At 36.4% G+C, this 26,773-nt stretch overlaps 3 protein-coding genes across 3 annotated transcripts in view; 1 reads left to right on the top strand and 2 right to left on the bottom strand.

Annotated features, from left to right (window-relative positions):
• Positions 1-20,677, bottom strand: part of pls3 (plastin 3 (T isoform)) — a 45,240-nt gene extending 24,563 nt beyond the window's left edge. Inside the window, exon 1 of the mRNA XM_056241972.1 lies at positions 20,596-20,677. The gene's annotated coding sequence lies outside the window, so the exon portion shown is untranslated. The remainder of the gene's footprint in view (positions 1-20,595) is intronic.
• Positions 10,767-15,608, top strand: zgc:112970 (uncharacterized protein LOC541543 homolog). Its single transcript, XM_056241974.1, has 13 exons — positions 10,767-10,982; positions 11,066-11,141; positions 11,741-12,027; positions 12,493-12,525; positions 12,599-12,687; positions 12,869-12,931; positions 13,062-13,267; positions 13,392-13,491; positions 13,808-13,964; positions 14,056-14,153; positions 14,259-14,406; positions 14,554-14,674; positions 15,307-15,608. The coding sequence occupies exons 1-13, from the start codon at positions 10,890-10,892 to the stop codon at positions 15,594-15,596; spliced, it is 1,761 nt and encodes a 586-aa protein (XP_056097949.1). The 5' UTR covers positions 10,767-10,889; the 3' UTR covers positions 15,597-15,608.
• zgc:174680 (uncharacterized protein LOC100136843 homolog) lies at positions 15,761-19,784 on the bottom strand. Its single transcript, XM_056241975.1, has 8 exons — positions 19,701-19,784; positions 19,336-19,362; positions 18,450-19,132; positions 18,263-18,308; positions 18,037-18,128; positions 17,610-17,720; positions 16,878-17,151; positions 15,761-16,043 (listed from the first exon to the last, which is right to left on the bottom strand). The coding sequence occupies exons 1-8, from the start codon at positions 19,767-19,769 to the stop codon at positions 15,843-15,845; spliced, it is 1,503 nt and encodes a 500-aa protein (XP_056097950.1). The 5' UTR covers positions 19,770-19,784; the 3' UTR covers positions 15,761-15,842.
• Positions 20,678-26,773: the final 6,096 nt, after the last annotated feature.

Raw genomic sequence — 26,773 nt, 5'->3', positions numbered from 1 at the left:
CGCAAAAAATGCTGCGAAAATAAATAAAACATTTTGTATGTAATATCCTCCCGGTCTATCAATGGTAAACTAATTTCAAGGACGGCTGAGCGGGTACGTAACAAAGACTCATTCATTTGCTAAGGAAACAGGCCACATGAGAAATGACACAACATTCCCAGAGACAGACCTTAAATGAGGGCATGATGACCTCAAAACACACTCTTACTGTTTCAGTTCAGCATTAAATTAATCAAATTTGGCATCGGCATCATAATCTTATTTCTCATAGCCTAAAGCACAGGTTGCGTGTGGGTTATAAATGGGTCTGGGTTTAAGCAAACTGCTATGCATTTGCAAGGGCCCCAAGTTAAAATAGCCCACCTCCACATGTTTTGGCCCTCAGCATGTCCCAAGTGCCTCCTTTTTTGCCCATTTCATGAAAACATAAGTCTCTATGAAAAATAAAAGCACAGTTCTCATGATCTGGGACAAGTTGCATGACAGCAGAAACATAAGCTCATTAACATATAACCACTCACATTTACATACCAATGCCTTTACAGCAGAAACTTGGCCGCACCCTGATTGAAAAAGTGTGGACTAAGGTTGCATTTCACACGCAATACAAGGTTAGCTATACGGGATCTCATTTACATATAGAGATACAATAGGCTCATTGGAAAACATGGCTTTACATGCATTTTTACAAAACTTATCTACACTATTCAGTGCAGTTTCCAGCTGAAATGAACAGTAGAGACAGTAAAACACCAACATCTTCTATTCATTTTCACAGGAGCTATGATCACAGAAGCAGATTATTGATAAATAAAGACTTTTTAAATGCGATTCATTATAAAATACTATGTTATGGCCTTTTACCTTTTAACACATGCATGGTTTCTGATGTTAGCATCACATAACCAGTTCCATATGCATCTTGTCTACCATAGAAAACTTGCTCGGTAGCTCATCTAGTACAATATCACACACGGGTACGAGTCCTGTGAAACATGAGTCACGATAAAAGAGCTCAGAGACTTGTAGAGGCAAGCTAAAATGGCATTGTTCCTTCAGCGAATGTGATTTTCTCTCATGTTGGCTTTTGTTAACACTATCGGTTAGGTTTAGGGTCGGGTTTAGATTAGGTGCTACGTTATTTTCAAACGAGATCATTAACCTTGTAGCACCACTCACTCACTGAACACTTCATTTCTGAACTGCCATGATACGTACAACAACCAACGTAATAAAACCCACAGATTCACACAGATAAAACTGATTATGCTGGGCATTTCACTTTGAAAGTGTCACAAAACATGGAGGAAGCAATGTTATATCATTTTGCAGAAATGTCGTCATGCATGTTTTCTAATGAGCCTGTATTCTATGTAGATATGTGTGCAATTTTAAAGGTGCATTGCGCAACTTTTCATGTTAAAAATACCTGTTTTTCTATCCTATGCATGCTTAAAGAACTGCCTGATGGGCTGAATGAGCCCTTCTCTGTGCACTGAGGTTGCCTCTATAATCCTGTACAGTAAAATATATAAGAGGGATTCAGGCTCGAATTTGAGACTGGGCGTGACGTCATGCGCGTTCACGCTCACCAGGCTATGTCTCGCAGGTTTGTGTATTCGCCGGCGCCGCCATTCTCCGCATCAGCGAAGACAACTCGTGCGTCAAAGGTAGAAGATGGATTCAAAGAGACCGGCTTGTAGTCCATTCCAAAACCCAACGCAAACTCCACGTAAAGTAAAGAAAAGAAAAATTTTGTCTAGTGCCACCAAAAGGTCCAAATTGGAGTCAGACAGGCGTCGGAGGAAGACGAGAGTCAACCTCGGGAAGGCATTCAACAAATGGAGAGATCTCCGGTCTGCTCTTGGTCTCAAACGGGATCCCCAGTTGGCTTTTTTCTTGATAAAACGGTAAGATATAGCCCAGTCTCTAATGTTTGATACGGCCAATCTATGTATGACAACAAATGACGATGCGTAAAATGTGTAATGCTTTAGCGTAAGCTAGATACATGTACAATCAGAATTGGTTTTACTACCATTGTTAGTGAACAGTTTCATAAACTAGGAATTGTGTTCGGAAATAGTACAAGAAACATAAAACATATCCAATAAAAGATGCATGTGGTCCATGAGCGTGCACAACTCTGGTTGCAGTTTCGCTTGTCGCCAGAGGGGGCGTAGTTCTGCAAAAACTCAGAGACTTGCGTTTTGCACCTTTAAGGATTGTGAAAATATTTTTTCATATCCCAGCTTAGGAGACAAGCAAATCATCGGTTGATTTCCGAAAAGCGAGGCACAAAACATCCAGATCAGCCTGACACAACAACTGCTCACCAATGGCATGATCTGAGGGCGGGACTATCCGTTTGCCCAACCATAACCAATGGATGACGTGTTTATAAAACCCTTTTGAAAACAATCATTATGTTTGCAATGCCGTTTGGTGATACTAGTTGCACAGAAATTACAGACGTTACCAAAAAAACCTTGTTGGAGCAAAAAACCATGACTAACATTATTCAAAAATAAAAGGTTTTACAGGAGCTTTGCACACATTGCATACATTTCTAGACACAAGTGAAAGGTTCCTTTCATTATGAATGTGTAAATGTGTTGGCAGACCACAGAGGAATTCCTGATTTTGGCATTCCTGAAGCTCAGGTTACAACACAACACAACACCTGTTAAACAAGTCGGATCTTGAAGATCAGGAACATTCGGTATCAGGAGGCAGAGTTGTAGTGAAAAAATCCCCCTAACAGCTGGAGAACACAGTTGTGTTGGATCTTCAGATTCCACCATTACAAAACAACAACTAAGATTTAAAGCTCTCTCATCTCTGTTCTTCTCAACAGTTGCTGAAACTTGCTGGCATTTTGTTGCCAGAAGAAACAATGGTGAAGGAGCAGAACAAAGGTCTACTTCAGAGCAAACGGTGCAGACAGGTGTTCACTTACAGGTCCTTCAGTAAACTCAACCTGACACAACTATTTCATTTGTGAGGGAAATGTTCTTAACTATCATTAACTCGTCAAAACTCTCACAATTCTTTCTTTTCATATATATATTTTATTTAAAGATTTTCACATTTTCCAAAGCAACCACCCACCCCATGCCAGCAAATCAGTAAAAAAATAAAAATAAAAAAATAAACATCCACAAAAAAAAAAAAAAAATAATGATAAATGCCTGTACAAGTACACGTAAACATATATCCATACATTAAAAACAAAATACAAAAATAAAATGCCAATACCAATGATTACCCAATTATGGAGATAAAAACTGAATCATTGCACACTGCGAGATACTATAGTCTACAGTACCACACCTCTTAAGTCAAAACTCTCACAATTCTTTAAGCAAAATATGTGTTGAAACGGGACATTCTCTCAAAAAAAAAAATCAGTACTAGTGAAGGGAAGGGAAGGGAAGGGAAGACATATCAAAACACATACTGCAATTTGCATTATATTTAGAGCAATGCGAATGGGATTCAGAGTCACACAACAAATCAGAGGAAGGAATAGCTGATGTTTGATATGACCCCTTCCTAGCACTCAATCGAGGAAGAACTTAAACACCGAAGAAGAGAAAGGAACATGAAGTCCAGCCAAGAGAAGAGCAACAATATTCACAACATTAAGATTCACAAAGCGTCCGGCCGGCTTAGAGGTGAATGCAGGTTTGTGTAGAGCAGGGATGTTTAGTCTACGGCCTACACCGGTTTATCATAGATCATAAAGCATGAATAAACCAGTGAAGTACTACAAAACCACATTAAAAAGACAGACTACCGGTCTGAAAATGCTGTCGACAAGTGGTCCCAAACGTACAACTCTCTTTCTTATGTAACACAAAAGGAGATGTTTAGCAGAATGTTCACGTTGCTCTTTTCCATACAATGAATGGCGATCACATCTGTCAAGTTCCACAAACAAAAAAAAGCCTCTTAAAGTGAAACTTCCCATTTTTAAAAACAATTTTTTTACATCTAGTCTAGTTCGTTCTGTTACATGTAGTTCTCACTGGATCCGTCAGGTTTCGCATTAAAGTCAATAGTTTTATCCCTTAAAACTCATCTTTGAGAATCAAAATGACACGTTTAAATGTTTTTTCCTGTGAAAATTTCTTCATGCCTTAAAATAGCTTGAATGTACGCATATCATAAATATGCAAATGAGCTCCGCCTCGACTCAATCAAAGCAGCTTGAATTACCCGATCCACTCGCTAAACTTGTTTTAATTCAGCCATGTTTAACCCAGAAACTGATTCAGAAGAAGAAGAGGAGGAGTGAATCATACAGGCTCGTCTACAAGTCCTTGTATCAGAATGGTCAAGCGTTTTATGTATAGCTCAGTCTCTACAACGTCAGACACATAACGGTAATTGATATGCTTAGCCTTTGGCTTGACTACGTTATCAAACAGCTGATAATGTGTTGCTAATCTTTATGAATGGCAGTGAAGCGACGCAACTGACGCTGGTAGGTCACATGATAATGACAACATGGAGAATGCAGAACCATTACATACCTTTTTAGCGCATACAACATGCTTATTCAAAAAAAGTACTTATAGAGCTGGGCGATTTTTTTTATAAAAAACTCGATTTACGATTCGATTCGTTTTTTTTTTTAAATCAAGTAGAATTTCTATAACTCTGTGTGTTGAACTGATAATCACTCTTTTGTGTCTTTAACACAATCTACTTAATACAGACAACTTCATTATGAAGAAAAACAACAAATCCAACAAATATATTATCATAATCTATGACAAAAATGCTATTATAAACTAGATTAGTGGATAATTCAGCAGTAAAATTTAGTCTAGAAAAATCACAAGTGCACAATAATTGTATAAAATTTAGTGGGAAAAAAAAACATTTAGTGGGGAACAAATAAGAGACAATAAGTGTAACACTAAATCTGGTAAAATGTTACACATTGCTCTTTGTATTGTAGTAAAATACATTCATGAAAAACAAGATAACAAAAATCAAAAAGATCAATTATTATATAGCCTAGTCTACTATAAAATTGAGACGTGTTTTAAATGTATAGCACAGCTGTTTAATGACGCAGCAACATATGATAGATAGGACAGAACAAGAAAGGCTATTAATAAGCTTTCATTGCGCAAAAGTATTATGATATGAAAGGCTCCAATACATTGCGGCACAAAGCGCTTATGCGCATCCCGAGCGCAGAATGATGCGCTTGAAGCAACACCGAACGCGAATTTAATTATTTGGGCGAGTAGATTACATACAAAGTCAATGCAAAGACGCGAATAGACGCATCATTCGCGCCGGGCGTTGCGAATGACGCGAATTGGGCGACGCGTTTGCCGCGAATGTCTTCCGCGCAAGTTGAAAAATTTGAACTCGAGCGAATGTTCAAGCGTCTAACTAGACGCGATAGACGCGTATTTGACGCTCTATTCGCGTTCGGTGTGAACACACCATGAGTCGCAGCGCGTCGAGTCCGCATTGAAAAGTTCAAAGCACAAAGGAAATACATATGCGTAGTGTATTATACAATATCTATCTATGCAATCGTTTATTGAGCCTTTTCTTTTAAGAGTTTTAAATTTCAGTTACTGCATGTGTGTGAAGAACAATTATAGTGCTCTGACTACTGTGACCTAACAGACACCCGGTAGAAAGTAACATGATTTAGTTACAGCAATAAAGTCCAGCAAAAGTTGTTTTATGCGAAACCATAGACCTTTACAGATCAAGTATAATAATAACATTGAATCATGTCGTACCCGATCTGCGCCGCAGGGAGCGTGCTACGGAAACACTGAAGGAAGATTTGGCGAATGCAAAATGTATGTACGCTATACTGAAGAGGGGGAGAAAAAAAATCGATTTTTTGAAAATATGAATCGATTTGACCTACCAACTCGATTTTTAAATCAAATCGATTTTTTCCCCCAGCCCTACTACTCAAGAGATTATGCGATTTCAGACGCAGTCAATGTCTTACGAACATGTAAAAATGCATTTTATGCTTCTTTCCAAGTGGAAAAAGGTCTTATTCACTGTAAGATTTTTTTTTTTTTTTGAAAAACAGAAAAGGTAGGCCCTACCAGTAATTTTCTGCCAAGTTTACAGACATTTCCTTTAACCCTAAAACACAACATAGTGCAACGTGTAATTCAAAATACACACATACAAAATTAATACGGAAAATTCCTTCATATTAACGCAGTACATTGGTCCCCGTTTTTACAAGCTTTTCTTGGAGTGCTGGTGCATGTCAAGGCTCAAAGTTTGGTGGCTTTTATGAGGGGAAAATGTGGCAGAACTGGGGTGGAACCATCTGGACTTCCCAAACAGTCAAAACACTAAGAGCCCAACAGATTGTTTTTCAAGACTATTAGTTATACGCCCACTAGAGGAGACGAAGAGACACAACAGGCCAGAGGAATATTAGTTAGGGAATCATAACAGAAGCCAACCTTGAGACACTTCAGTCTGTGGTGTCAATAGAAACCATCTGTGGTGGCTTCAAAACAGCACTGACTACTTCCTCTCACTATCTATCCTGAGTGAGAGTCATGGCATATCATTCAAAATAATCAAGATTCATTCAGCACAATCTAGCAAATGCTTGGAGGTCATGAGCAAACAGCCTCCCACAGACATTGCTGAGGCATTTTAGTCCCGACATCACTTTAACCTCAGCCTTGACAATGGCATCCAAACCACACGGTCGTCCAGGAACGGCTCTAACCGAGAACATGCTCCAGTGAACCGGCGGCAACATACACTTACAGCTGAAGAATGAAGGGTTCGAGAACGGAGGAAGAATATAACCACAGAAACCAGTATGAACAGTGTTTCGAGGAGGACACAGGCAGACGTACTTAAAGGAATAGTTCACTTAAAGATTCACTTGAAAATTCTGTCATTGATTAGCCTACTCCTTTTTCTTTCTTCTGTTGAACACAAAGGAAGAAGATAGTTTAAAGAATGTCGGTAACCAGACAATTGTTGGACCCTATAGTAGGGGAAAAAAATACTATGGAAGTCAATGGGGTCCAACAACGGTCTGGTTAACTTACCGACATTCTTCAAAATATCTTCCTTTGTGTTCAGCAGAAGAAAGAAACTCATACAGGTTTGAAACAACTTGAGGGTGAGTAAATGTAGACAATTTTTATTTTTAAGTGAACTATTCCTTTAACACTGGCTCTGTAATGATCAGGAATGCAGACAGATTCCCCTTCCTGAACCAATCACAGCTTTGGGAAAGCAATGCAAGAAGTCTAAGTTCTCAGTCTTTGGCATGGCCTTTTCAAAGGTTGTCTGACGAGCAAAAAAAGTCAAAACCACACATTCCTATCTAGCCCAGCAATGCAGGCAGGGAATTGCCTCACGTCTAGGGCTTTGCACCACTTCAACTCACACTACTGGCTGCTGAGACATGCAATACATCCAGTACACATCACACAGTTTACTTCAGCAAAGTCTGGAAGTGTGTTCCATCCATCACACAGTAAATGCCCTATGAAGTGAACATCACGGTGTATTTCAACTAAATGAGATTCTGATCCGAAGGGAGTGAACATGTTCAGTTCAAAGGAATAGGGAATAAGGGAACATCGATACATCACTTACAGGAGGTGGAGAGAGAAAATTACCCACCAGTCATTGCAAGAAGACTGACTAATGACTAATCATAAAAATGATTTGAGGGCTCCAGCGTTTTTAATACATTTAAAGCTGCTCTAAGCGATGTCACGCGTTTTTTAGGCCAAAAATTTTTTTGTCACATACAGCAAACATCTCCTCACTATCCGCTGGCTGCCTGTCCCCTGAACACACTGAAAAGAAACGCGATCTCTGTAGACAGCCCAGGCTCCACACACAGCAACAAAAACAAACTGGGCCAACCCGCTCCACGAAACATGACAAACAGTTCCAGCCAATCACCGACAAGAAGGACTTGGGGGCGGGGTTTGGGGGGTTAGTGCGCGGATGAGGAGGAGGGAGGGTCTAGCTAGCCTCCGTTTTGTTTGACAATACTTTAAACGTCAACAAGAAGTGACGTCACCCGACATCGCTTAGAGAACCTTTAAGTTATACATAAATACATAAGAATACATAAATAAGTCAGGAGAGTTTTGTATGCAGGGAATAAACTGTGCGAGATGCGACAATGCGTGGTGCAGGAATGATTATACCAGCGCAACTATCAGGATTACAGTTAAATAAGATAAAATACACATCTAATGGGCCGTTTACACAAACTTTTTATGCTTTTTGTCCGTTCGTTTACACGACAACGGCATTTTGGCGGCCTAAAAATGGAAGCTTTTGAAAATGGGTTTCAAAGTGCAAGTTTTTGAAAACGATACCGTTATCGTCTCTGTGTAAACTACGAAAGCGCAAATTTGTGACAACGGTGACGTCATGCATAGGCAATGCAGTGTTTCTTTACAAAGTGACATCGCCATCCACTGGCCTGGCAATACAGCGTTTTTAGTCGTTTTCGCAGATCCTTGTGAACGGAAATCATTTGGACAAAGTTGTACATAAAAAACACAAAGGAAAAACTTTTCTGCACAAATGAGACGCCTAAAAGGTCAAAAACAAATGCAAAAGTATGTAGTATATACTACAAATGGAATACTGTATCCCATAATGCAATGTGTTCGACTTGACTTTCATTTTGACACTTGTAAATGATCTGGAATTAATCTAAACCACAACTTCGACATCTAATTATTACTCAATTGGAAGTCACCATGAAATCAAAATCAACAATTCTTATTTTTTATAGAATATTGCAGTGTATATAATAAATTATTTAGGCGTGCCACATCATTATTATTTTTTAATGAGTCTTAATCTTTAATCAAGATAACTTCCCCTCCCTCTTGCAGCAATCTCTCTTCTCTTCTCTTATCTTACCTGATGATGTCACTCACATGAGATCCACCAATAGCAAACCACAGCCATCCAATCATTTCCCCACAGAAGCAAGCCCGCACTACATTTATTCTTGTTTGAGAAGCCGTTTCACTACGTCACTATAGAAAAGAAAAGACTGTCACAACTTCCATTTCAATGCAGACTTTTAAGAAAGTTTTAATAAAATGCACACTGCACAGCACACTGTACATAGGCTATACTGCCTCCTGATATATGAACAGCATGCAAAGATAAACATTCACTTTTCAAGTGATCTCACAATTTCCTTTAAAACTGCAGTAGTTCAATCAAGTAAGTCCTGGAGCACAAATAAGGACTGCAGTCGACATCAGTGGTTCATCCTCAACAGTAGGGTCTGGTCAAGCACACTGCAGTTCTTCATGCATTATATAGGCTACTAAATACTACATGAGTAGCATGCTATTCAAAACATAAACAAGTTCGCAAGCGTTCAAGATTTATTACGACTGGTAATAGATTTATGAAGCACAACACAGACTCAAGTCTTCAGCTGTGTTCAGATCATCCATCGCATGTCAAATATCGTAAAGGGCGTTTCGTGTGAAACGGGTTAATTTAGAAACACGTCACCTATTTCATCCATTCATTCATTCATCATCAAATCATATGGAATTATTTTTGTGCCAATAAAAATGTACGTAACTTTTCAAGAAATCAATGAAAATATAAATTGAAACTGAATAAAATATCTTTGAAACTGAAAAAGAATAACTCGCTGGCAAATTTATTGACTTCGTTTTTAGTACACTGCATGTTTTGCTAACTATTTCTCATATTTCTTTCGCTGATCTGAACTTACAAATGCGCTTCCAGAGTTTTCATTTACGCTTCTGACATTTTCGTTTACGCTTCTGAAGTTTTCGTTCGCAATTCTGGCACAGACCTACCGTGTGGGCGGGCTTAACAGCGGTTTGCTCTCATTGGCTAGTGAGATTTGGATTGACAGCTCCTTGAACCGGAAGGAGAGACTTCAGCGGCGCGAATTTTGGAATCTGTGTGACCATAGACATCATCGTGTGTGACAGTCTAACAACAGTAGCAGCTAGCACATCATCAATATTAATAAAACCGAGATGAGTAATCAGGAGCGGCACGGAGCATCATCAACATCCTCAACTGCAGGGCATTCGAGGCAGCCCGAGGTAAGTTTAATATCAAATCCATAGACAAATCTAGAAACAAGTTTTTTCTGCTCTCTATCCAAGTTATGTCTTTATGTCTAGTAGATCGATCTTGACGTGTTTATATTCTTATTATTCACATGTCTGCAGTGCAATTTTTGTAGTTTGAGTACTTTGATTGCTACCCCCAACATTTTTGTTATACCCCAACATATGTGATGCGTTCAAGGATGTTACATGATGTAATTTAAGCAAAGATCTCAGACTGATCTTTATTCTGCAGCAAGGCTCAAATGTCGGTGCAGCAGATGCTGCATCAGCTATACATAACATCATAGAGGTGCTCAACCAGTCGCTGGGTAAAACCAGCACGAGGCAGAGTCAGAATCAGGGGCAGCGCTCAGGACAGTGTCAGACTGTGGACCAAGAGATGGCCAGGTTTCAGCTTGCAGTCATGACTGAAAACAATGACAGTTACTATTTTCAATGCAATTTTGTTCACATGTAGCCTATGCATTTATCAGATGCTTTTATCCAAAGCACAAAGCAACTTACATAAGCCTACATAGAGTAGCATAAGCAATCTGTCACAGAATGTATATATATATATATATATATATTGTTCTAAATATTGAGTTACTAACTTTTTATTTAATCATCTCTTGAAGGTCTTTCCCAGGATTTTTTAAGCGGGGGTCCAAAAGGCGTTTACCCAGCTGTAGTAAACCAGCCAAGTTCATCAAAGCTTGGAAACCATTTGTGTTTTCAGCGTTTCTTTTAAATAAAAATTTAGAAATGACCCCTTCATCAGCGGAGGAGCTGCAACTCATGCAGGCTGGACTGGGGAAACGAAATCTGTCAATGACTGATGATTTGACTCATTCAGAGGTTATGCATAAAATATTCATTCATAGCTGATGGATACCATAACTTTATTTGTAATAATAATTTGTTGTAATTGTGGATTTTAGGTTTCCAGCTTGTTTTGTGATACCTACCCCAAAATGAAGTCAGCATCTGGAGGATGGCTTCTCTACAAGGCATCTGGTACTATTTGGACACCACTACAAGTTCTAAGTGCAAGTTACAGAGATTCAGAGAATCACACAATGCAACTAGTTTCATGTATATTTTATTTGTTTATGTACGTTTAAATAGGTTGGTATAGTCAATATTCATGTTTTCAGCAATTAAACATCATAATTCAAAGTGAATACCTGAGAATGAACAGCAAAATAATTAAATATTACAAAAATGCTGATCATGTCCATATAATGAAATACTTTTTTTGTTAAAAACAAAAAAAACACATTACTCCTCTCACACTTTTGCTATTTGGACAAAAACTAAATCTTATTTTGCATTTGACTATCAAAAAGTCTACGAGGGAGTAAATACGTGTTTTTAACCTCCAGTATCATCAAAATGCCTTTATTATTGACAAATATCAGTGCATTACTAGTATGATTATCAGGTTAATTAATTTGATTAATTTCTTTTACAGTTTATTTTCTGTTTGTGAGGGTATATACATATTTTTTTTCATAAACCGGTTTGTAAGACTTTTAAAGGATGATATATATTGATGATGATGTATAAAATATTTACATAATAGAGTATATATATATGTTGTTACTTTTATTCAGGTGGACAGGGAAGGCGGCGTCTGAATCTTGTTCCCCCGGAGTCGGAAGGATACAGTGGCAGTACCATCAGATGTGCAACTGGAGGGGGGAAAACCATGCTGTATATTGTACCTTTACAGGATGAGTTCGATCTTTCTCCTCTTCCCTCCGATGCACAGGAATTTTCGCTAATGCCAAAAGCAGAATGCAAGAAATGTTTTAAAATGATGCCACTTCAAATTCTTGCCCTGCATGTGAGGGAATGCGATACTCTGGAATATGAGACACTCTCAGATTCGGAACCAGAGGTAAAATCTTGTTGTTGTTTTTTTAAGGTTACCTTTTAAGTAACTTATGTAGGCTGTTAGGGCTGTAACGATACCCTCATGTTACGACTCGATACATATCACAATACGATATTATTGCGATACTCCAAAACGTATGGTAAAAGATTAACAATAAATGAACTGTTGATTAAAATGCTAAATTTGGTATTACATTGTGTGTGAATGAATATCTTGGACTTGGTGCTAGAAACCCAATGAACAGGACAAAAGTGACACCAGAATAAAAGTATTCATGATTCTGCAGCTGAAAATACAGAATTAAATTAAACGAATATGCTTGCACCCTTTCACTGATTAACTATACACAATACATATTGTCACTATCCACGATACATATTGTTGCATTTTTGTATTGCGATATATTGTGACACCCCTATTGCATATGGAAATGTTTTTTTACATATATATTTTTTTGTCTATAACCAGGTACCTGATTCACCTCCAGCCTTCGAGGAAAAGGTAATTTACTTCTGGCATGGGATGACATCCTTCTGACTGCTTTTAGTATTTTACATAATTACTTGCTTTTTAGTCGACAGATGCAAAGTGTCCTGTGTGCATGAAAACGTTTCCTCTGATGGAATTGGAGCTCCATGCAAGTGTTTGTGGTGACTTGGAAAGGTAATGCAATACACATAGCAGTTTAGAAACTGCAGTCTAATTTTATGGTGCGTGATGTATATTTTGACATTTCTTGATAAATTAGACTTTAATGGAAATTAGCTACATATAAATGCACTGAATTCAATATTTTTACTTCACATAAACAGTATTATATTTTCACAGTTCCTTTTTTTCCTAGTTCAGAGTCCCTTCAAACAAGGAGCCCTGATATAATGAAGCCACAAAATGAAGAGATGTCATGGTACTTTCATTTAAAAAAGTAACATTAATATTGTTAAGTAAAAATGTATAACTTATGTATCATGCGGTCTAAACCATTCCGTGCTGAATATTTAAAAGATTTAACAGTTAAATATAAAAACAATTTACAGTGAGGAGGATGTCCTACGATGGCTAGCTGCTCAAGTTGACACCTCCAAGGGATTCAGCATCTGTGTGTCCAGAATGAACCTTGTGGAACGAGGTCTGTTACTTTGGAGGCGACAAAAGATCAGCTCCCCAGTCAACACTTTAAAGATTACTTTCTTAGGAGAGGCTGGAGTTGACACAGGTGCTCTACGAAAAGAATTCCTGACAGGTCAGAATTTTTATATTTTTTTTACTTGGTAACATATCTTAAACGCTACACCAAAAAAACATTTGATTTCTTGTTAATTTGTTATGGTTAGATATCTATTTTTTTTATATATATATATATATAGAACTGATTGGTGGCATAGAGACCAGACTCTTCGAAGGAGAGGAGGGCAAAGGCAAAATGCCAAAATATTCATTGAATGATCTTGACAATGGCCTGTTTCGGTAAGTGTTTCTCCTCAAAGAAATAGGTCACCCAAAAATGAATGTTGTCATTTATTCACACTCATGTCATTCCAAACTTAAGTGTGCCTTTTTCTGTGGAAAACAAATAAGAAAATCTCAGCTGTTATTGTCTGTACAAAAATCAATGACATTTAAACTTTTCTGGATCTAAATAGGAAGCATTTGTTTTAGGCTGAACAATCCTTTCAAAAGCAAATGTAATTTAAACATGTAAATTTCAAATACCGGTACACACTAACTGGTAAATTGTAAAACCTACTATACTGTGTTTCTTGTTTACTTGTCATTGCAACAGAGTTGCTGGGGAGGTCTTTGCTGTTAGCCTTGCACAGGGTGGCCCAGCTCCAAGATTTCTTCAGGACTGGTGTTATGATTTTCTGTTGAGTGGAACCCTTGAAAACGCTACCAAGGATAACGTTTACGATGCTGAGTTTTCACCACTGATTAAAATGGTATCAGAAAACAAATTGTCTTAGGTTATTTCTATTGCCATGTATTTTTTTTTTTTTGAAGTGTAACACTTAGATTTTCCTCTACTTAAAGATCGAGGAGGCCTCAGACTTGTCATCTTACAGTGAACAGATTGTCAACTGTGGCTACACGGGGCCTATAAATGAGGACAACAAGGAGAATATAACAAGGTTTTACTCTGCAGTATTTTTTAAATGTATTTATTTTATGTATCTTCCACAGAAAATACAATGGTTAAACATTAACACTGAAATTTTTGTTTTATTTCTTTAAAGAGCGATTGTAATGCATGCTGCTGCTCGGAGAACACTCATGCTTCAGCAGCTCCGTGAAGGTTTACAGCTTTACTGTTTAATTGACACTATGGAGAAGAACAGGGAAGTGTGCCGCAGCCTCTTTGTTATGCAAGGTGGTAATGATAAGGTGAAGTGATAGGATTTTCAAAACGTACTAGTTCTATTTTGCATAGCTGGTTTAAAAGATGTTACAGCAGTAATCCTTAAATTATGTTTTCTTTGTATATTGCATGATGCTGTTTATATAATGTTTGTCATTTTTGTTGTGTTTCAGGTGGACTCTCATTACATTGTATCCCATCTTGTTCCACAAATGAGTGAGAGTGGCACTCTAAAACATATCAAAGAGGTTCAAATACTGAATCACTTCCAGGATTTTCTGATGGAGCTCGAAGGTAAGTTTGTATTCATTTCAGGTGTTAATGCAGATGTTTATTATATTTCTACACCGGTAAAACATTATTAGTCAAAATATGGCTGATAACTGATTGATCAATCATTACACGTCTTCAGTGTCACATGACCCTTTAGAAATCATTCTAATATGCAGATTTGATGCTTAAAAAACAATTCAGATTATTATTGTTGGAAAAAGTTAACATTAACATAGCTTAACATTATTGTGGAAGTAGTTATGCTTTTTCATAATTCTTTGAAGAATAGAAAGTTTATTTATTTATGCATTTATTACATAGAAATCTTTTGTAACATTATAAATGTCTTCTTATGTCAATTTAATACATCCTTAATGAATACAATTATTCATTTGTCTTTTTATAATCTTACCAAAAATGTTTCAATGGTATCATTGTTTCCACACAAATGCAGCAAAAACTGATTTCAACATTGATACGTTTTTGAGCATCATATTAGAATGATTTGTGAAGGATCATGTGACACCGAAGACTGAAGTAATGATGCTGAACATTCCGCTTTGATCACATAAATAAATTACAAATGGTACAATTTACAAATGTTGTGATGTTATCAATGGTTATTTAAAACATTGTATATTTTACTGCCCTAGATGGAGATGCTCAGGATGAGGCAGCACTCTCTGTCCCTCAGGTGATGCAGTGGCTGACTGGTCAAGCGCATAGGCACCTGCTTCTGTCAGAGAGAGAGGCCTTTAAAATCACTGTTCAGTTTGACCACACTTGTATGCAACGACTGCCAAGCCACACACTTTGCTATCCAATCATCAGTGCATGCACCCAAACCATTACATTTCCCACTGCACATCTGTCAAATTGTGATGAATTTAAAGAAATAATGAAAACAGCTGTGCAACATGGAGGTTGCTTTTTTAGGGTGTAGATTTAAAAATTAACTGAAATGTCCACATAGAATTTCTCTCAATAGGTTTAATTTCATCTTTAAAATTCAAAGAGAAAATGTTCAACGTGTTAATAACTTTACATGCTTCTGAATGGTTAAATGTTTTACAGCATTGTATAAAATTAATTAAATGTTTTAATGGCAATTAACTGATTTTCTTTTTTAATTAAAATTCCGACAGAACTGCATCTGTACTTGTGAGTGTTTTACTTAAACATTTAAATGTTAAATAGAGCACAATCTTTGGATGATAGCAAGTGTCTGGACATAAAGCTCCCTGTCATTCAATGGTGATGTCAAGGGATTAATCAATCCATGCAGAACAGCAAGTTTTTGGTCAGAAAAAGGGCAATGGATCTCTGGCACCACCACACCATCCTCTGAGTCAGTATCAGGAGTTTCCTCTCGAAAAAGTTGCTCCACCACCTGAAAAAAGAAACCATTGTTATTTTACTGTTAACTGCTTTTAATTATAAAAACTTAAGGCTGACCTAAATTATTTAGTTTGATAAACTGGTTAATTATCTTATCCCAAAGAAGTTATATTTAAGTAAATTAATAGTTCACCCAGAATGAAAATCCTGACATTTATTTGCCTAAATGTATTTTAGGCCCTATTTATACCAGGCATTGAAATGAGTCACGATTGCAGGGGTTCTCAACTCTGGTCCTCGAGATCCACTTTCCTGCAGAGTTTAGCTCTAAACTTAATCAAATACACAAGGTTGTGGCTGAACTGCAGGAAAGTAGATCTCGAGGGCCGGAGTTGAGAGCCCTCTTGCTATGTCAAGATAATAGTGCCAAAATGGAAAAGCATTAATTATTCAGCTATCTGAAAAAATAAAAACATTTACATTACAATTTACATTACATTTATATTTGATAGCTCTAAAACTAAATCGGGTCTTCAATTGAATACATTTACATTAGTCAAATGAAGAGTAATGAACTGAAAAACTAAGCAGTCGAGTCGCTTCATTAAATTAAGGTTAAACCACTGGAGTCACATATATTTCTTAAAGGACATGATTTCCGGGGCTTGAAAGTGGTAGTTATATGTATAGTGTCAATGGAGGGACAGAAATATCTCAGATTTTATTAAAAAGATAATTTGTGTTCTGAAGATGGATGAAAGTTACGGGTTTGAAACGACATGAACATTTTCAATTGAAATACCTTTTAAGGTTGAGCATATGAAAACAGAATTAGCATTTTTGGATGTGTAATCTTTTTAACTTTGCATAGATGCTTAAAGCATACCTCTATATCTGGCTCATCCACTGGTGTCTGTAACATTCCGATGTACCAAAGCTGTTCTGGTGAAAGATTTCCCTCTGTTCTGATCGGATGGTGGTTCCAGCTCCCCGTGAAGCCCTTCAGGTCCGATTTCAACCGTGGAAGAATTGCATAGTGCACACAAAAGAGGTGCAGCTCATCGGATAGATCAAGCACTCTCTCTTCTTCCATTGTGTGCAGGACTTCATAATATTTACAAGAGATGGCTGACCAAACATCACACCACAGACGCTCAATTCTAAAATAAAAAGACACATAAGTATGCACAAATCATAGCTTACAAAAAAGTAAAGAAAATGCAAATAATTATCATATTGCTGCATTACAAAGTTCAGGTTTCGAAGATACGTCATGGTGTGACCTCTAAACTGAATTGAAAGAACACCAATTTTAAAGCTGCACATGCAGCAATTTGAGAAAATTCTTTGCATGTGCTTACATTTTCAGTCTCCCACAACTGAATGTATATAAATGGAAGTCAATATAACAAACGGTGTAGTGCGACCACCCCTTTAATCAGGGGAGATTTGAAAAATAAATTTGCTCATTGTTAGTGAGTTTCAACATTAGACTCGAGTGGTTTCTGCTGAGATTAAATTAGAGATGTTTGTTTGTGGCATCATGTGTAAGGCAAGTGACTGTGCCCCACAAGAAATAAAGAGCATGTGATGCAACTCTTAATGATTTGATTTGTACCTTTGATTGTGCACACTTTTTCCAGAAATGAAACTGCCTCGGCCCGTTCCTCGTACTGAAAACATGCAACGAGCGATGTCCACATTTTCAACTCCCTGGTCACCACGTACTCTGGAAAAGATTTAGACAACATGCATGCATGCATGGTGTTATTGATTTACAAACTTTTTTACAAGTTCCTGTAATTGTATATTTATTGTCAAGCACACAGATGATTTTAGCCCTGATTATCACTTTCAGTTTTGTGGAGACTGCTGACAAAAGCCTGAAATCTGAAGCATATCAGTGCCCGCCCATGTGAGCGACAATCACTGTGCGAATTATCAAAGAGGCGATCTGACAAAAGATTTGAAGAGGTCTCATTCATAGGTTCAAACACTGATAAATCACCATGACTAACATGTCATGTAGTAAAGATAATTTTTACCTCGACGGCCACCCATGTTTGTGGACACCCTCCAAAAAAAATGAGAAAGCAGTCGATGCTTTGTTGTTTGCAGCAGCATCAAGATACAGGATCTAAAATTAAAACGATTTTAATATTTTATAATAGAACATTTACTTTTGATACCAATTTGTAGTGACAAATCTGGCAACTATTATAACCTTTTGAGTTTAAAAACAGACCATATACAAAGTTTGACAAACAGTACCTTCCTTGAGAATCCATCAATCCCCCCAAATATCACAATGTTGAAACTAAAGACAAATACAGACACAACTATGCTGTTTATTGTAAGTCATTTGTTTTGTGTACATATGGATGCATCACTGTGTGAAGACAGCAATATTTTTTGTATGTGTGTGTATGCAAGTGAAATTTAGAGTTCAAATACTCACGTGATTAGTTTATGGTTGGTATCCACATGAACTAGGGACAATGGAGCAGGAACAGAATAACTTCTACGAGCTACAAAACCAAGCTGGAGCATTCTGGCCAAAATTCCAGCTCCATCCACCCGTCGCATACTGGCCTTCAACCTGTGCCATTGTATGCGGTGCCCTCTAGCCAAAAGTTCCCCTTTTACTAGCCTGTAACCAGCATGGGGCATTCTTATTTTTATTGATCTCACTACACGATCAAGTTCATTATCCGATATGCTGGAATAGCAGCCTCTGACAGAGAGGGACTGCTCCTTCAGTCTTCTGTTCATTGTTCTTCTTGAAACACCACAGAGCTGTGCAAGAGTTTCTACAGGAAGAGCAGTAGTGAGAAGCTCTTTAAGGTCATCCCTGCTGATTTCCAAACGTGGGCGTCCCACGTTTCCCCAGATGTAAGTTACAATTTCTGACGGATTTCCTGAAGGGTCTTCCGAATTCAGAGATATATTAACTACGTTGATTAACTCCTGTAGACCCCTAATTAAATTATCTGGGATGTTAACATGATTTGATGCATTAATAGCCAAAGCAAGTTCTTGCTGAGCAACATCCAGGAGGTATTCCAAATCTATAGCTTCATTCCGACAAATCAAGTTAAATTTGGTTAGCATACGCTGTAAGATATCTTCTTGCACTTGTTCCTGCAGGTATAAACAATGCCTGGTTAGCTTACATATCAAGGTAACTAACATTACATAATTCCATGCTGATCTTGCCAAGTTTAGCAGGGTAACGTTAGACATTTAAAATCTAATAAAATCCCTTGCATATTAAAAAACAGCTAAAAAGTTACCCACGTTCGTTTTTTTATGCATTAGAATAACATGAATGGATGTATGCCTACCTGGAGAAGTGACATTTCTCTTTGGCCCTAAACAATAATATCAAAAGAAAATAAGATTCTATTTTTTTATGGACAATCACAAAGATAGAATAATTTACTTAACGGTTAACAACACTGTTATTAAATACAAAAGAAGATGATTTAGATGATTCAAGAAAAAATATTTTAAGAAGTACCAGGGCTGCGTTTCACAAAAGAAACATAACTTACAACCAGCCATCAAAGTGCTTTACGATCGTTACCTCGCAATGATTCAGAAACGCAGCCCAGTTCATTAATGAACGATCTAAATAAAGACATAACTTGGATAGAGAGCAGAAAAAACTTGTTTCTAGATTTGTCTATGGATTTGATATTAAACTTACCTCGGGCTGCCTCGAATGCCCTGCAGTTGAGGATGTTGATGATGCTCCGTGCCGCTCCTGATTACTCATCTCGGTTTTATTAATATTGATGATGTGCTAGCTGCTACTGTTGTTAGACTGTCACACACGATGATGTCTATGGTCACACAGATTCCAAAATTCGCGCCGCTGAAGTCTCTCCTTCCGGTTCAAGGAGCTGTCAATCCAAATCTCACTAGCCAATGAGAGCAAACCGCTGTTAAGCCCGCCCACACGGTAGGTCTGTGCCAGAATTGCGAACGAAAACTTCAGAAGCGTAAACGAAAATGTCAGAAGCGTAAATGAAAACTCTGGAAGCGCATTTGTAAGTTCAGATCAGCGAAAGAAATATGAGAAATAGTTAGCAAAACATGCAGTGTACTAAAAACGAAGTCAATAAATTTGCCAGCGAGTTATTCTTTTTCAGTTTCAAAGATATTTTATTCAGTTTCAATTTATATTTTCATTGATTTCTTGAAAAGTTACGTACATTTTTATTGGCACAAAAATAATTCCATAAAATCACAGCTATATTATAACAACCACCATACAGGCTTCCGGCTGCAAATAAACACTCACATCACATCACATGATTAACCGTCTCTCAAAACCAAATAATGAACACTGAGGGGAAAAACCCCGTTTCATAGCAGCATATCGAAATGAAAATGTAGACTATACTTCCTAATGCAGTGATGACATAGAATATATTCAACTTCCAATAAGGCTCGCGAGACTGTTTGCTTCTCCGTATAAATATTATGCAGCTGTAAATGAAGATTAAAACCTAATGCCTCCGTGTTTGTAGGAAGAAAAACAACACATCTGAAGAAACAAAAGATATGCTCTACATAGTTTAATAAGTTCAATAACTTACTGCGTCCGCCCGTGTGTTTGTTGCCCTGCTGGCGTTTCGCGCGCATACACACACACACACACACACACACTCACACTCACACTCACTCACAGCAGCACTGAACTCACTGGGCCGTGTCTCAACACACAGCGTCTATGCTACACTACACACACTACAGTCTGTGCTGACTACCTAGCAGCCTTCTGTGGCAGCACAGCCTCACACACCGACAGCAGCCTAACCACACACACACACACACACACACACACACACACACACACACACACACAGCTGAACTAGCAAACACAGGAACTTTCTACCAATGTGATTGGGATTTGATAAGGCTTTTAAAAAAAAAATATATATATATATATATATATATATATATATATATATATATATATATATATATATATATATATATATATATATATATATATATATATATATATATATATATATATAATAATAAAATAGGCTTATATTTAAACTAAACATGAATCTAAAATTAAAACAGAAAATATACAAATAAAATCTAATTGAAATATATTATACAAAAATAGTATAACTCACGGGACAGTATGATAACACTCCCATGACGTCCGCTCACTGGTCACCCGTTTAGCAGTAATATGGTAGATGTATCAGATAGTATTACCTATATGATATATATATATATATATATATATATATATATATATATATATATGCCATGGTATTGATCACTGTACTTGTGTGCCATAGTTTTTAGATGACACTCAGGATTTGATTAGGCTATTTTTATTATAAAATAACGTTTCAACTAGCCTACACATAAATCTAAAATGAAAACAGAAAATATAACAATAAAATCTAATTCAATCTATTGACAAAAAATATGTTAGTATATCAATAATAGCCTACAGAAATAACACTGACTGACGTCCAGCTCATACAGCGATGTATCAGAGCTGGTATTACCATGATATCTATGAAATCTTCACCATGATATTGATTACCATATTCATGTGCCATTGTTTTTAGATCACACTAAACAATACTTCAAAGAATATGGAACTGGTGTATGTCCAAAACAATATCACATGCAGTGTTGCTTAAGGCCTAATCTAATTACTGTCATTTAATTACATTTCCCTTGAAAAAGTAAAGTAAGGGATTCCACCTAATATTTCTGTAATTCAATCACAGTTATTTCTGATGTAATTGCATTAAATGATGCATAAAAATTCTATATAAAACAATAGTGGACTTAACATCAAAATGTAACCTTCTCCCTTTACACATTTCAGTTCAAGAATCATTTATGCAATTGTATATTGTTTATTTGAACGAATCAAAAGTGCAGTTTCCAGCTGATTCTTATATTGTTCAACTGTTGAGGTTGATACAGGATTTAGAAAGTATAATTAGTAATAAGTAATCCAATAGTTTTTAGAGAGAGTAATTAGTACATTAATCTATTACACTGTTGAAGATGTAATTAGTAAATTCATTACTTGTTTAGAGTATAGACCCATTACATACTTTGTGTTAGTGTAGGAATGGAATGCAGTGGAATCCCTTTTCATTCATTCATTCATGAATTCATTGCTGTATTTTGATATTATTATGATCATCATCATAAAAAGTGAAATGATTGATATTTTTCTGAGTCATGCTGCTGACAGGAGTGTGTTTCTTTTCCCTCCGTGTTGTTCAGGTCACAGCGGTTTTCTGCATCATAATTACAGACTCATATTCCAGAATAGGAGGAAATACCAAGGTGAGGAGCAAAAGTTATTATTAGCATCATAACTGTCTTGCTGTGAGTAAAGCCGCTGTGTTTCCTGCAGGCGCTGTGGATTCTGGAGACGAGTGTCCTGATGCTGCACGCTCAGTCTCAAAGCTGCTGCAACATTAAACAGTTCCAATCAGGCATTTATTCATAATTTAATATATATCATATGGGTTACACTCAAATAAGCTTTTAACCCTTTAAGTGTCATCCCTACCCTCAATCCCCCTAACCCCAATTTTTTTTTTTTTTTTTTTTTTTTTTTTAATAAACGTGAAAATGCACATTACGAACTTAAATGGTTGGAATTTAAGAATGCTTTGGAATATAGACGTAAGATTGGTCTTGTTTTAAATAAAATATTTGGCAGATTTTTTGTAGAAGTGAAATAAATCAAGAAAGTTAAACAGAAAAAAAGTTATAGAAGTTTGAGTTTATGAAAATGTACAATGTAAAAAAATTAATTATTCATATTTTAAATAAAATATATATTTTCAAAACGTGGGTGACTCTAAAACTGCAAAAAAAAAATAAAAAATCAAAGCCAAAAATCTGAACAAGTTGTGTTTCAAATTTTAGGTTGATATCTCAAAAAATGAGCTTTCAGTGAGAGCGTGTTTGGGCGCAGTACCGAACGCTTCCACTGGGTCACAACCAGACTCCATTACTGCCCATATCACTTCCATATGTGTTTTGAGTGATCTGAACTATTATTTCCACAATTTTCATACAATTTATGAAGTAGACATCCTATTCAGAAGTAGTATGGGAAGTTTGGCAGATTTTTATATGAATTCAACCTCAATAATCACATAAAAATAACACGCATGTGTGTTATAGCTCGCTGCCACATCACAAATGGTGAATTATTTTTTTTCTTTATATTTAAAACATTTTCAGACCTTTTTTTCTAAAATAATTGAATGGATGCTATCTTTTGAACTCTTGGCATGAAAACAAACGGAGGTTTCTACCCTTCTTTCATGATTTTTCATGTTCATCACTATTTCAAAATAAAGGTCTGAACGCGCCTTAGGAATATAAAAATATTCTTGTTGCAAATTGATAAATTACGGCTCTTCTGTAATTTATTTTGAAAATCAGTCACCAAATATGAGATTGTAAGCTTTCAAATGATATATAGTTAGTCAAGATTAGTTTAGGTTTAGTATAGGATATTACTGTTTTAAATATGTATGGCTTTGGGCCCGCCGGTGGGCCGGTGACACTTTGGTACAAACTACAAGTAACTTTGCATCTACATGTCAACCAACTCTCATTAGAGTATTAGCAGACTATAGTTTAGGGTTCGGGTTAGTAAGTTGACGTAGTTGCAAAGTTACTGTGGGATGATGTCTAAAGTGGAGCATTGAAATGAGTGTTAATATCACAGATGTTAGTCTCTCCAGCACCCATGGCTCTGCGGGACAGCCGGTCTCTGGACAAGGGTCATGTTCCAGCCCTTTGTTTAAAGTGGTCTATTTTAGAGAACATATTGCTGCATATTTCATCATATATTTTACGTCTTTCATCATCACGCAGGGTGTTTCCTTATGGAAATGCATGAATGGCATCATAAAGCGGAGGGAAAAACAACATAGTCCGACAAGCTGGGTGAGAAAACATCGAGCTGTTGAGCTTATGAATGGCATATAAAAAGTTGAAGGGTTATAATAACAAAGTCTTTTGTTTGGACTCAACAATAAATACATACCTACAGTGCAGTCGTGTAATGCAATATTGAGCAGTGTGTGTGTGTGTGTGTGTGTGTGTGTGTGAGATACTCAAACCTCATCAGCTCTTATGAAGAAAGTGGGAGAGGTTTTTCCTAGTGTGAATATTAAGACTTTGTATTTGGGTGGTTACTTGTAAGTTGGGTTATTCATTGGGTTATTTTTAACCCAACATTTTTAAGTGAGTACAGACTAAAAGACTCCTGTAATCATCCACCAAGCAAAAAAAGTCACTTTGACATCCACAAAACTTGAAGCAACCTTCATATCTGTGCAGTTATATACCAGTGTTTACATTGCACCAAAAGCAGAGAGAGCAGTAAACGCTAAATACACCTTCCTACATGAGACTCTACAGGGCACTCATATATAGTCCATAATTAATAGGCACTTTCCACTGTAAAAAAAAATGATCATGAATTTAACGGTAAAAGAAAATGCTACAGTGAAAAACAGTTAATTGGTTAACAGAAATAACATTTGATGTAATTGGTTAACATTCAATGTAATTTTACAGTAAAATACCGTTAAATTGACAGTTTTTGGAAGTGAAAAAGAACAAGTCATTGTGTATTTTACAGTGAAAAAACGTAAATTCATATTCCCAGAATGCCCTGTGTGACGCTTCAGATTTGATGTATTTTCGCTGAAATAACTATGTTTCTTCTAAGTTTTTCCTAATCAGTTCTGTACATTAGAGTTTTACTTTACGGCTAATGTTGTTAAATTAATGTTTTTTGCATTTTTTTAATTTCATGTGTTACCCTGATGGTGTTTAGTGTTTGTGTGAATTTAGACACTAAGCTGTGCAGCTTCTGTGCATTAGTGTTTTATTCAACGTGTGGAAAAGCTGCTTGTGATGAGCTTTGCTTCATCATGTGACTCCCATCACCACTGTGATTGGTGGTTTTTAGTGTATTACAAAGGTACAATACAGATATTCGTTTTTAAAAAGATTGGGAAATGAACATATCAGTAAATAAAAAGTGTTTATTACTGTAAATTTAACTAAAATCTGTAAAACCTAAAATGTTTTTTACGGTAAATTTCTGGCATCCACAGTTGCCAGCCTTTTACGTAAATTTTACGTTTTTTTTTTTTACAGTGTATAGGTTACAAAATATATCAAATTAAATATTGTTTAAAAACATTTATTTATGTAATATCTTGAATTTTTTCATAATAAATTTTTTGCAGTGTTTAAACAATTTTTTTGTTGCCTTTTTTAAACCCTTTTACAAAAATTTGGAACATACTGCATACAGATTTGTTATTGATTTGTGTTATTTTATAATGTGTTATCACACATCTGATGTGTGTTATTTTCAAGCTTCAAACATTAAAAATGAATAAACAAACCAGAAAGAGTAACAGAGTTGCAACAGGGTTTCGTCTAAATTAAGCTGACATTCAGGAACGAAAAGCTCATTTGGGACAAAATGTTGGTTTGTACTTATATTTTGCATAACATTCTTTAGTCTGATCGTTTTCTTTCAATCATTTTGGTCACCGTTAAAATGAAGGACAGTGTTGTTGATGAGTGTTGTCAACACTATAATTCATGTACAAAAATATTAATATTTAATTATTGGCAGAGAACTGTGGCTTAACTTACCCTGTTTGTGGAAAGTGCAAATAATTGAACATCACTAAAAGTTGGAGGTTTTAAGCTGTTAAAAATTGTGGTTTGAAGATGACGTAATATCTCATAAAACTATTTTAAAAAAGGGTTCAATCAGAGCACAATGATATAAACAGCTTTGGGAAACAGTTGAAAAAATCACATTGAAGATGATGAAGAAATTTCTTTTCCTGTAGCGCAACATAAACTGTCCATCTCAAAATATGGGTTTAAAGTGTAAATGATCAACAGAAAGCTTTGTTGGCATGACCTGCACACTTTTCACTGCTGGATCTGAGTGTGTGTGTGTGTGTGTGTGTGTGTGTGCACATGACATACAGTACATGATTGTTTAGTAACAGGGTTTTTATAGTTCACACTCTGTGCTCAAGCACATTGAACTTCGCACAAAACTGTGAGGTTAAAGCCTGCAAATGAAGTTATATAGAGTACATACTCTGAGAAATAAATCCGCACAGCAACAGAAAGAGCACTGGCGGCTCATTAGCCGGATTTTGTAATTAAAAAACTGTTAATTAACAGTTTTCATTGAAGACATTGAAGTTTTCTGTTAATTAACAGTGTGTTAGACAGTAAAAATACAGGACATTTTCTGTGTTTTAGTGGTATACGTACAATAAAAAAGGACACTTTCTGTTATTTAATGCTATAAAAACTGCAAAACCACCGAAAATAACAGAAAATATTATAATGCCTACAGTGCAAATGATAATAAGTTTATACACAGTCCTCCCATTTTTAAGGATTCACTGGACAGCGCAGAATGGTTTAAATATGTCTGTCACATTAGCTATATATTCGATGTCCTCTTCATCCAGGAAAAGAGGTCTTGACATGCTTAGCTGTTTGTTTAATCATTACAATAGTTATGATTTCTCATTTTTTGGTGGTGTATAGAACAAACAGTGAAATTACAACATATAACCTGGTTATAAAATGAATATGCAAATGAGCCCCGCCTCCACAGTTTTAAGCAGAAAATACTCACCAATGCTGTCGACTTATGAATATACAGATGGTTTGACTTAAAGCATATTAAAAACACCACAT

Source organism: Rhinichthys klamathensis, unplaced genomic scaffold (genome assembly GCF_029890125.1).
Source record: "Rhinichthys klamathensis goyatoka isolate OS25496 unplaced genomic scaffold, OSU_Roscu_1.1 h1tg000687l_1, whole genome shotgun sequence".
Lineage (NCBI taxonomy): Eukaryota > Metazoa > Chordata > Actinopteri > Cypriniformes > Leuciscidae > Rhinichthys > Rhinichthys klamathensis.
This window is presented reverse-complemented; position numbering and strand designations above follow the sequence as displayed.